The following is a 12,670-nucleotide window of genomic DNA, read 5'->3' as shown; positions in this document are numbered from 1 at the left end:
AGATAATGATATTTGCTTCACATCATACAGTTGCCACCGTCAAACACGATCGTTGAAGGTGATATCCTGATACTCTGAATGGTTGGCTTAGAGGTCTCAACTTATGTACTTGCATCTACCTGAATGAATACTGCGACACTTCGGATAGTTGTAAGGTATATCCAAAGACCCCACAATTGTTACTCATGTTAGTGTCCTGTGTAGAGATGTCGATGTGATATTTGCATACTACCATGAACATCTAGGACTGGAAGATGTACGCATTATGTCAGTTCCTCGTTCATATAATACATTATACATTTACATCCAATAGTTTTATAGTGTCACATCCTTACATGACACCAAAGTTAAAAGGAGATCTTTCGAGACCGACTCATGGAGAGTTACTAGAAAAGGAACAAACAAGGATGAACCATGTCGTGGATGTACTATCAATATCATTGAATTATTGCTATTGGGAGTAAGATCATAACTAGAGAAGAGTTTTAGAAAGGCAGGGTGTTAAGTTCACAATAGTACTTATATTTAGTACTTATATTTTAATTTGTATTTTCTAAACAATTTAAAAATTTATATAGTTAATCATATTTTCTGAATGGCGAATGTATGATTTTCAAATTAGTTATGAAATTTTCAAATTAGTTATGAATGAAATTTTGATCTTAGTTATGCTTGATTTATGTGTATGATTTATTGTATGAATAATATATGTCTTGTTAAATTATAAGAAAATTTCTTCCTAAATATTGTCAAGAGAGGTTCATAATATTGTCCAAAAATTTGTCCAGATTTTGAAATCCGAATCCACCGCATTGTTCTAAAATGAAGATCCAGTCAATATTGAGATCTAGTCAATATGTAAAATCATGTTTAACAGTGTCCGAATTTTGAAATTCAAATTCACTACAATATTGTTTTAGGGTGAGTCCCAAAATTAAAACCAGGACACATCTTTTACTTGGATGAGAATGTTTTTCTAAATTCTAATAGTGTATAATTGATGCGTCCGAATTTCAATATCTAAACAGTGTGAAGGACATTTCTATAGGATTAGTTATAACTAACTAGATATAGAGAATACAATATTAAAGGATCAAAATTACAAACAAGTCAAACGAGAATATAATTGCTTTCTAAGACTGCAAATCATTCTTCATTAGATTCCAACACACCGCTAAAATTACAGCGATAATGTATGTTACAGACACATAGATCAAACCTTGGACCATATTGACCCCAAATGCCAAAATGGTCCCCTCAACCAAAACTCAAACAGTTTAATGGAAGTCTATCTGTGTAAATCTGACCCTTTTAAAACAAGCCAGAAAACACATATTTTCAACAAATGATAATGTTTTATATGAGTGAAAGTTAATAAAGAAAAAAAAAATTAGGCCTCTGCATCCTATATTATGTGCATGTAATTCCAAGGGACCCTGCCATTTTCCTCTTTTTGAACTTTCTGGAAGAGTAACATCTTACAAATTCAGAGGTTGTAATCTCATGTAAAATCCATCCATCAAACTATCTCCAGCACTCCATTACCACATGATTCCTTGAGCTCCGGTTGAGGTGTAAAAAGAGCTATGAGAAGAGGATTTCTTCTAAGGCATGAAAGAAAATCTTCCTTGTAAACTTTTTCATCCTTATCCTCATCAAATAACAGAAAAAGACGATGGACCTGCAAGTATCCAGCTAATGTAAGTTAAACTATAACAGAAAAAGAATGTGGTGGCAGAAAGACAGGAGAGAATAAAAGTATTTTAATAGAGCAGAATGGGTTACTACCTCGTCCTCATTCCAGCTAAGGAGAGCGGATTGGATGGAATCTCGGAACTGAATTTTAAAAAGAATGGAAAGAACAAGTTAGAGTTAGTTCAAATTTCAGCAAAAGTTGTAAAGGAGAATAGGTGTATGATAGTTAATTACTTCTTCTTCCACGATGTAGCCCTTTACTGCACCACCACACTCAGCAAAGGCTATTTCACAGGCTTGACAAAACCCTGGCTGCTTCATGACATGTGCAGAACCATACAAGAACTAGAAGCAGATATGTGCATAAGAAGAGTGTCATGATCAATAAGGATATTTGAAACCTAAATATGCAGTTAAAAGTTTTTTGTCTTAAAACCAGTACAGATATTATGTGCAGTATTGATAGTTCTATGTAGCACAGAAACAGTAAATTATTGGAAATAGTAGTTACCTGTTTGAATGTAATTTTCCCACACTTCTCCACATCAATGAATGCAAATATCTGTAATACAAAGACAGGTGTGACGGATGGGGAAAGGAAGTTATAAGAATCTCATGAAACCAAAAGTACGGGGGCAGAAAAGAAAAGGAAGAAAAACCGAGTGACAAAATAGTTAATAAATTGCAGCAGCATCCTGATTGCGAATTACTATAAATAGTATAAATCTTACGGATTAGAATGTCAATTCTGGATGGAATTAAAATTTAATGCCATAATATTGAGAAATCTTGAGCCACTTGGTAACTAACCTTTTCAGCAAGAGGACAAGCCCTGAGTCTTAAAACGCTCAAAAAGCCACGATATTGAACATGACCACTGCTAATAAAATAAATAAATAAGTAAATAAAAGATATACCTTGCAGAAAAGCATGGCTTCAATTTCAAAAGCCATTATAATTGGACTAACCAATTGAACCAATCAGGTACCCATTTTAACTTAAGAACCTAATTCATCCATGTTACCCTTGCCCCTAAGAGACGAGAGAATATCTTTTATATAAATTTGGTGAACATTATTGCACCCCTTACACTTACTCCTGTGAAGATTTGTTACTTCTGATAGAGATTAGAGGTTTTATATGGACAATGGGAAACTCCATAAGAATTTCAATAATCATTTCTAACAAATAAGGTAGTTCCATTATTACTAACACAATCATCTGAAGTAAGTCAAAATTGGATGTCATCAATATAATCTGGTTTGTTTTAAACCAATAGTACCTTTAAGAAATTGTTTTAGTAATGATTTAACAATCAATTGCACAACAAAATATAAATATCAATTATAATTTTGTTTCCCCTGTAACTGAGCAAGAAAAGTTTCACCGTGTAATTACAGCTTATAAGAATGTGACAGTAGTACCTGGGATCGGGATTCATAGCCAAGAATTTATCCAAAAAGTCCACAGCTTCCAAGCTGCTGATATGAAATAACTGGAACGAAACACAAATTGTTCTTTATCGTTCTTTTCAATATTACTATTAAGTATAATTTTGTTAAAAGAAAAAGATTAATCACAAACAAAAAACAAAATGGAAATCTCTTATTTAGCCGTTCCCACGCAGGGATGTTCAAAATTAAATTGGCGATACCATACAAGCAAACCAGTCAGAGAGAAAGGATGTATTGACTACTGTCATCCCTAATTTTATTTTAATTTTGCCCCTGCTTCTACTTTAAAAGGACTTAAAAGGGAATAATAATAGACATAACCAAATACCAGAGAACATAATAAGCATTGGTACAATAACTGGTGTTGCTGACATGTCACTAAGGTCACATGTTCAATTAATGGAATCAGCTTCTTGCACGTGCAAGGTCAAGCTGTCAACAGCAGATCCACAATCATTCTGTCCCTTCCCTGGACCCCATCATGAAGGGATCTTTATAGCACTAGGTATCCTGATTTATATTATATGTCCAGATAGACCAGAAACAAAAAACATAAACTCAAAAGCATTATGGAAAGCAATTCTACTAGCAAATTCTTTGAGCAGCACCCAGAAGGCAATTTATCGCTAGCATCCACTGGCATAAACATGTGGATACCATGGCATTTGCATATACTAGAGGAGAAATGGAATGAACTGTTTAGCCTAAATATCCTACTCAGACAAACTGGCATGAAGAAAAATAAACATGGATTGATAATGGCTAGAAGTTAAATGGCACATTTTAAAAAAATCAAAATTGATTCAAGCTCAGTTGTTTAGGGACTCACTGATTCCACTTTGGCCATTTCAACCATAAAACCCGATGGGTTCTCCTGCCAAAATCGACAAGGTGAAATGTTAGTGACTACGAAAATCGATTGCAAATTGTACCAAAACAGGAAAAGCATAACAATCACAACATCTATGGGAAAATATAAGTCGGAATACATTTAAGAATTATTTGAAATTTTTAGCAGAATAACATGACAAATGAGGAAATGTTTAATATGATCCTAATATACCTTAGATAACCATATTTCGTATTAGTTGGCTACTTCACCATCATTCCTTAAGGTTGTTAAAAATTAACTAATACATCAATTTAATCCAAAACAAGACTCAAAGCAAGCATCTCAACATGTGCAAGAGTGCCTGAAAAATGGTTTGGTGCGTTGAAACTATAAAAGAGTAATCTTGGGACTGAGCATATGAAATAAAGAAAGGTCAGCACGTGAGAATTATGACTTTATTTGTGTGCTAGAACTTGGAAGTAAGAAATATGAAACGTCTTACAATCTTTGGGTTGTATCTTGAAGTATTTTAGAAAATCTTAGATTATATGTTAGGATAGAGTTACATATTTCATGACTAGCTTCCTTATTTAATTAAGATTATTAGTCTAAGTCTAATATTCATGATTATTAGTTTCCATGTTTTATCAGGATTAGTAGTCTAGTCTGGTACTAGTATGATTGTGGAATAGTACCGAATCTATTGTAATCATACCGCAAACATATTCTCTTCCCTATTTCATATCTAAAACCCTATGATTTCAACATGGTATTATACTAGTAAAGTGTTGACAAATTGCCAGCACCATGGCATAGCGGATTCTGTGCTAACTGCGGAATTTGTTGCTTGCTTCCATAATCCGCCATCGGTAACACTCTAATAGTATAATACTTGTCCCTTACTCTTTAGTATCAAATCACAGTCAACTGAAAGTCTTCACTCTTGCGTTTACCTATTTTCTTGTCTAGGACCTTTTAATTTCAGCAAGGTACGCAGATGTCTAGCGCCCTACAAAATATAGGTTTATCACATAAAATCTGCATCGCTTACTTATGATGCATTTCCTTTTATAGAGATTGCATACAATAGACAATAATACTGATATCCCAAAATTATAAATATGAGAAACTCTGGATTCAGTAACACAAGTACTAAATTTAAAATCACAATTCATTTTTGTGTGAAGATAGTCGCTGAATACCAACCAACCTGATACTTGTTTTGCACGTTTGAATTTGACCAATACGTACAAATGGAATGCAAACAAATTTCAAAATGCAAAAAAGCAATTAAGTATTTAGGAACTAGGATGAAGCTATACTTGTAACGAACAATAAAAACTGCACACCTGTTTTGCTTCTTGTGCTCTCATATGAAGCATTATATCTCCATAAGAATGTCCAGTTTGGACAGTATTCAATGCAGTTGCAATAGCATGGCTAGTCTGCAATTATACATATATTGATTGTTAAACAATTGACTACTCACATGTACACAGACTAAATTCAACAAATCATCTAGTGTATTCATTCTTAACAACAGGCAGGATGAAAAAGAAATAATAAATACAGATAAGGTAAAAAATGAAGTGATCCAAAAATAGTAGGCGAGTTCCCCTCAAATTTCCTTTAACAGGTGCACCACCACTGCTACTCTAACTATCTCTTAAGTAAACTAATCCTAGTATTTTCTTCTATGGTCACTGTTGGAGAGTCCAAGGAGCCCCAGGAGCAATAACAAACTTCAGAACCTAGACCACCAAGAGAGTTTGATACTATATCTCCACCAAAAACCTTGGCATTAAGTATATGAGTAGTCTCTCTTATACATCATTGATCATTGATTTAGTTCATTCCTAGTCAATGTGAGACAAACCACTCACACTTAAATTCCAACAATCTCTATCTCAAGTGGGAGTCTTCCACATCACTATACTTGTACCGTCGTTACCAACTAATGGGACAATCACCTGACTCGGCCAAGTAGTAAAAAAGACTTTGGATACAAGGATCTCTTGTATATCTCTTATTTAACTCATTCATAGTTGATGTGAGACTAACCACTCACACTTGAATTCGAATCCAACTTAGCATCAGGATCACCTTGGCATATCACAATATTATTAGTAATTTGCATGCCTTTGTCCAACATTAACTATCATTGAGAATAGCCAGTCTAAACAGCTAGCTGTTCAGGAGAATTTTACTTGTTTGATAAACACTTTTCGTTAACTAGTCTAAAGCGTTTCTCAATCCCATCTAGCCTGAATCCTATAAGTATATGTGACACTGCCATCACTTCATAAGATGGTTACGAGATATCCAGACAGAGAGTTGTGCTACAATATGATTGCTTATTCTCACCTGACTTTTCTCCAATACCCCTGCTCGTGCCAAGGACTAATGGACCTATTGTATGGAAAATACGGGGGGCCCAATAAAGAATCTAGAGATTTAAGATAGACTCTTGTATCATCTTAGATTTTTGGCCTATCTTAGGTGAGACTTGGACTATTGGGGAATTTTTCATCTCATTTAAGTTCAAATTCAAATATATAAAGGTTTTAAAGATCAAAATATCAAGAAAAAAATCCTAGGTTAAAAGCTTCAAACATCCAAGAAAGCTAAATAAAGAATTTATTGACTGTATGTATAAACTATGAAACAAAACAAGAATGCTCACCCTTTTACGAAAATGCACAGCGGTTTCCTTATCATCTAGGGGTGAAATGACAGGAAGATATTCTACCTGTTAAATTCAAGTTGAAAGTTTACAATTACTTCAAGAAGAATAAGTTTCCAAAGAACATAGCGAATTAACCACTTAAAAGAAAAAACATAATCCATAGAAAAGTATACCTCGAAGAAATTGTGGAATTGAGTGAACATCCTGAACATAAGTTGTCCCAAAGAAACATTACCCCTAAACGTAGAACATCATGAGTGATATGTTAGGCCAACAAACAGCCGTAATGAAATGACAGAATCTTCATAAACAAAATGCCTACCAAGATTGATCAAAGTGCACATGAGGATAGCGCACAATTATAGGCTGGATTGGGTACCCGGGGATAAATGCACCGAGTTGGAAGGAAATGAGGTTCCGGCCGTTTGTAGTCGTTCCCTCGGGAAATAAAAGTACTCGAGGAAATCTATCGCAAGAAGCCCTTCTCTGTTATTCCAGTCCTTAAAAGCAGATTTATATATCAAACAGTTTATAAAATTGATAACATGGCAGATTTATATGAAAAAATTATGATCTCAGTAAGTATATCTATTGTTCAGTCCTTTTAGTTCAAATTAATTCTTGCAAATTGCTATTTAGTTCCAATATCAGATTATCGGAAGCAAATGTAATTTTACAATATCTAAAATTTAGTCAACTTTTAGCCTCTCTTCCACTTTATATGGCCAACTATATTTTCCGATTCTTGTTTTCAATTTCAAGCATCCATGTAGCATGCTGTATCCTAATACATGTTTATATACATCTTTATTGAGGCAACAAAAACAAGAAATAAAAAAGAGGACCTTCTATTAGTATGTCTTATTATGCCACTGACCTCACTCAATCATATTCTTCCTAAATTTTCGTCAAATATATATTAAGAAACTCTGCAAAGGCTTGGTTACAGGAGTAATGAAGGCAATAAATAAGGTTATGAAACTCCTGAACATAGATAGTATCCAAATAATTGTGGTGCCACAAGCATAATTGAGAATAGAAAGGTAAGTAAGCAAACAAGCATCAATTGACAAACTGACAAACATACTAACAATTGAACACCAGAGATAATTTTAGTATGCACATTAAATTACAATATGCAAACTAACAGAAATGTTTTACCTTTATTTCTCTTACAGCCTGCTTCCTTGATGATGGTGAGAACCTATTAACATAAATGACCTGCAATAAAACAGTGGGATAACACAGAGAATGGTTGAATACCATAATTTCTTATAATTTGAAATTTGCATACACAACACATGACCATAAAAACAAAATACCTGCATTGCTCTAATGATTGTGCCAACAAAAGGTATGGAGTCATGAGACTCGGATGCCACAATGGTGGCAAATAATTCATAGAAATAGAAGATAGGCTCAATATAAGATACATGATTAGATACAATTATTGGAGCAACTTCCCTTGGGGCAGGTTTTCCTTTCCGTTTTATCCAATGATAGCTGCAATGGACAGAAAGAAACAACAATACAGAGAAATTCATGGTTAGCCGAGTGTATGTATGTACAAAGAAACTAAAATCAACATTCAAGAAGTAAAGTATCCCAAAAACTAATATTCTCCTTTCAGATAAGACAACATAAACAGGGTATCTAGCTGAGGTTTATCTTGACACAGCATAACAATTTACCATCACAACAAAACATTACTTTTTGTTCGTTTAAAATATCTAAGCATATTCTATTTCATTTTATCTATGATCAATCCTTCTTCCCCCCCTAGAAATACCAATAATCTTATCATAAATCATGCAGAGATGGACACAAAAATTATATAATCATCAGCGTTGTCAGTTGTGGATGGTGTGCCAAAATTCTGCCATTCCAGCCGCTTTGCAGCGCCGTTATAGCGGAAAAACCCGAAATATCGGGCGATATTTACCATTGCAATGAGCCCAAAAATTTCCATGTATATCCGCCACGGAGGATATTTGATAGTACTGATAATCATTCAAACAAAAGCCAATTCTATCCTCCAATTACATAACATGCATTTCATCTCAATTCTCTCCCCTGTCCTAAACCTATAATTAAACAAAGAACTCCATTAACACATTAAACAAGTTATCTACCAACTCCAATAACCACAAGATCCCACACCTCATTTCCATGAACAACAACAAAAAGGTAAGCCACTTCCTCAATCCTTAGCCAACATATTCCTAAACAACCAAAAAATTAAATCCTACACCATTCCCTCCTTTTTCTTATAGCAAATTGTTGGTGGTTAATTAGTTAAGAGGAGGAGAATTCGTTAGTGTAGGATCAAACCTTAAATGCCCTACATAATACACTTTCACTCTCCAAACCCATACCATTGAGCTACTCCAGGGAAACATGGTCCCCTCCTTAACAGTATCATCGAATTGCGAATATAGTGCCGCTATAGTATTGAAGTGTAGCAGAATTCATTCATTAGTATAGCGGAATTCGAACAAACCGCAAATCTCTCCACAATCCGATATTGACAACACCCTCCTTACCATGAGATTCACAATACAAACTACAATCCATGAACTCTAATGCCTGATTCCATTAACATACTTACCCCGGAAAAAAAAAAGTGAATCAATAAAGATCCTAATCATGATTTTAAATTGCACTCCGCAACCGCATCGCAAACGCAAACACAAACTTGAGTAAGATCTAAACTTTTAAAAATAAAAAAGATCAATTTCAATTATATCATGATTCATGAAGTAAAGTAAGTCAATTACTAAAGTCTATACCATACCTAACTTAATTAACTCTATATTCCTAGTAAATAACAAAATAACAGGAGAGAGATTCAAATTCAAGCATTGAATGAGGAAGGTACAAACCCAAAAGAGAACAATATGAATCTGGCGGCGATTCTCGTGACCCACATAATTCCACTCCTCCACCTAGGCATAGGATTTTCCTTATCTCTCCAACGATAAAGTGCCAACTTAGTAGCCACATACCCTATCGCCAAACACAATCCAAATATCACCAACCGAACCAAAGCCAAAGGAATACACACAATCGTCTTCACCCATTCGTAAACACCGTCAATCCCCGCTTTATTGTTCTGGAACGGGTCCACCGTAATCCCCGGCGGCACAGTCAACTCTCCGCCGCTGAAACCTAAGGTGGCGAAGGGGTTGGAGATTGGAGAGACGGTGGCTGTGGCTGTCGATGAGGCGGAGCTGGAATCGGAGTCGACGGTGAGGATTAGGTGGTCGGAGGGGAGTAACGGAGAGGTGAGAGCGGTGTGGTCCGCCATCGACGGAGGAATGGGATTATACGGTATACGGCGTATAATACGAATGGAATACGGTTTGAAATGGAATTATTGTTATATTAATGTGAAGATTTTTATGTTATGTGTTGTTTTTGAGTGTGAGAGGAATGGAATTGAAATGAAAGGAATGGAGCATCTTTGATTTGAGATTCTTTGCAGTGTTTATAGGGAGAGGGGAATGGGAAAGTGATTTTTCTTTCGCCTAGGATCACGATAAATTTATTTATTATTATTACTCCCTCCGTTTCATAAAAACGCGTACAAATAACACATATTATATTATGAGACGGAAGGAGTTTGATTTTATTTTTGTTAAATTATTATTTATTATTATTAGTAGTAACTGTGTGTTATGATCAAATTTCATCAATTTTTTGTTTTCTTATTGTTTAAGAAACAAAAATCAGATTTGATGATTAGCTAAAAATGGAAAAAAGTTTTATGGTTATAATATTTTTGACTTATTTTAATTTATTTATAGTATAAAACAGATTTGTTGTTTATATTGTGTTACAAGATTGTTGAAAATTAGATATGAATATGTTTTTCAATTAAAATTTTAACTTTGATTTTTGTTTTGATCTGAGAGTTGGTTTAACCAGATTCTATTTGTGGATTGATGTTATAAATCATCATATATGTTTAGACTATTACTAAATATGACTTTAAATCATAAAGCTATAGTTTTTTTTATACAACTAAAAAAAGGAAAAGAAATAAACCATTAGCTCAAAAAGAAAGTATATGCTATGTCAATAGGAATGGCTTGACTGAAGTGGAGTGGAGTAGAAGTGTCTTCTATAAGATTAAGTAAGGGTGGAGAAAATATTCGGACCCGTCTGTGATCCGTCATGATCGATTCAAATTTTAATGCAACGGACGAGTACAGTTGGGTATCAAGTTAAAGTATTGAAAAATTCAAGTTTCATTGGATTGCACTGGTCGAATTCGGTTGTTAACTATTGGTCCAATTAAACCCAGATCCGACCGAACTTGCTAAAGTATTCTAATCTTAAATGGGGTGGTAGGTATATATAGTAATATAGATAGCTCTTCCTTACGACCTTATGACCTTTAGACTTCATAAGTACACCTAGTGAGTATTTTTCATAAATGTACGAGTCTAATACTCAAAAGGCTTGTTAGCACCTCAATCTACTTAGAGTATTCACATTCATGCCACTCAATTTGGTGGTATAAATAGACCCTAATAAATGAAACAGTTTTCCAAAGATATATTGCTTTCTGCGACAACGATGGCATAATAATACCATAACAATTGACTTTAAATAATATTACTTTATGACACATGTGATTTTACCAATGTAATACCACCACCTATGTGGATGCTCTTAAGCAAAATCATATATATGTTTAACCATTATAAACCCTTATATAATTTATAAACAAATCGATGTTGGACTTAGTGCTAGTTGGTATTGGATAAGCTTTTCATTTTCCTACAGGTTCTTTGAGAACCACCATTAGAGTAAGCCAAAATTCTCATTCACTAATTTGAGAATTTCCTCTCCAAGCATCATATACTTGAGCAGCAAACTGATAAAGTGACTAATGTAAAAGAGAATTTGTTTGTTTTTATGTGGCAAATGTGGTTACAAAAATTTGAGATTTTTATGTAACAAACATGGCTACAAGAATTTGAAGATATTCTCTTTTCTATATAAAAGAGACATTCGAAAGCCTATTCTTGAAACCATGTTTCTTCTTATAACAAAAACAATCCATAGGATTAGTGGTTGTTATATATGATATAAGCACATACCCTAATTGTTATATATGGTTTTGGAGATTTTGAAGAAACTGGAGTAGAAGTTCCTTCTTGTTTGTTTCTTTGCTTGGCTAGTAGCATTTTTTCTAATTTTGTTGTTGTTTCTTCTTACTATTCTTTTCATCTCGAGATCAAAAAGAAATTGATCTTTCGGTGTTCTACCTTGCATAAACAAATTTCAAAAACTTAGCCAATACAAGTGAGCAATAAAAATGGTAAAGAATATATGCATATACATTATTAACAGGTGCAAAATTGCTTAAAACGATAAAAACGGTCACACTCCTTGTAATATCTAAATTTCAGTCCCTGACAACGGCACCATTTTGATGTTCAATAATCAAAAGTAAGTATTTTTGTTGTCGTATCCACAGGGACTGGTGCGACATCAGTGTCGTTCAACAATTAATAGGTTTTAAGTACATAATCAAAATTTGTTTTGATCATAAAAGTATTGAAAAGTAAAAACGGTAATAAATAGATAAAATTCCGAGATGTGATAGCTTTTTAGGATTGGATTCATCCACTGAATGCGTATGTAGTTTATCGATTACTCATACATAATCTAAATATTCATTATTACCCACACTTATCGCTCACAACAGTGTTTATGTCTAAACTCCTGATAACATTTCTACCGGATTATTTAATCAATAATTTCTCAATCTATTAAACAATCAAGCAACATTAAGATTGATACTTATGATGAATGTTTTAAACCTAAATCTATGTCATGCAAATAAAGTTTTAATAGATTGTTATCTTGGTCCAAGAGTTAAACCGCATTTCTCAACAAATTTCCAATCTATGAAATTAAACGATAAAACAAAGATAACATCGATAAGTATGAGTAAATAGATTATATATAATGCTATAATCAATAAACGTA

The 12,670-nt window shown here is 33.8% G+C and overlaps 1 protein-coding gene across 2 annotated transcripts; it reads right to left on the bottom strand.

The window, feature by feature from the left end:
* Nucleotides 1-1,126: 1,126 nt before the first annotated feature.
* On the bottom strand, nucleotides 1,127-10,198 carry LOC131633089 (lysophospholipid acyltransferase LPEAT2-like). Of its 2 annotated transcripts, none has more exons than XM_058903803.1 (14): nucleotides 9,550-10,198; nucleotides 7,990-8,170; nucleotides 7,829-7,888; nucleotides 6,990-7,153; nucleotides 6,841-6,904; nucleotides 6,665-6,730; nucleotides 5,331-5,426; nucleotides 3,979-4,023; nucleotides 3,120-3,190; nucleotides 2,506-2,575; nucleotides 2,207-2,257; nucleotides 1,930-2,040; nucleotides 1,789-1,836; nucleotides 1,127-1,681 (listed from the first exon to the last, which is right to left on the bottom strand). In XM_058903803.1, exons 1-14 carry the CDS (start codon nucleotides 9,972-9,974, stop codon nucleotides 1,520-1,522), a joined length of 1,614 nt encoding a protein of 537 aa, XP_058759786.1. In that variant the 5' UTR covers nucleotides 9,975-10,198; the 3' UTR covers nucleotides 1,127-1,519. The 2 variants fall into 2 exon arrangements, with proteins under 2 accessions (XP_058759786.1, XP_058759787.1); XM_058903804.1 differs by having other exon boundaries at nucleotides 2,506-2,572; nucleotides 9,550-10,197.
* Nucleotides 10,199-12,670: the final 2,472 nt, after the last annotated feature.

Source organism: Vicia villosa, unplaced genomic scaffold, assembly GCF_029867415.1.
Source record: "Vicia villosa cultivar HV-30 ecotype Madison, WI unplaced genomic scaffold, Vvil1.0 ctg.001069F_1_1, whole genome shotgun sequence".
Lineage (NCBI taxonomy): Eukaryota > Viridiplantae > Streptophyta > Magnoliopsida > Fabales > Fabaceae > Vicia > Vicia villosa.
Note: the sequence above shows the minus strand (reverse complement) of the source record. Positions and strands in the feature narration are given on the sequence as shown.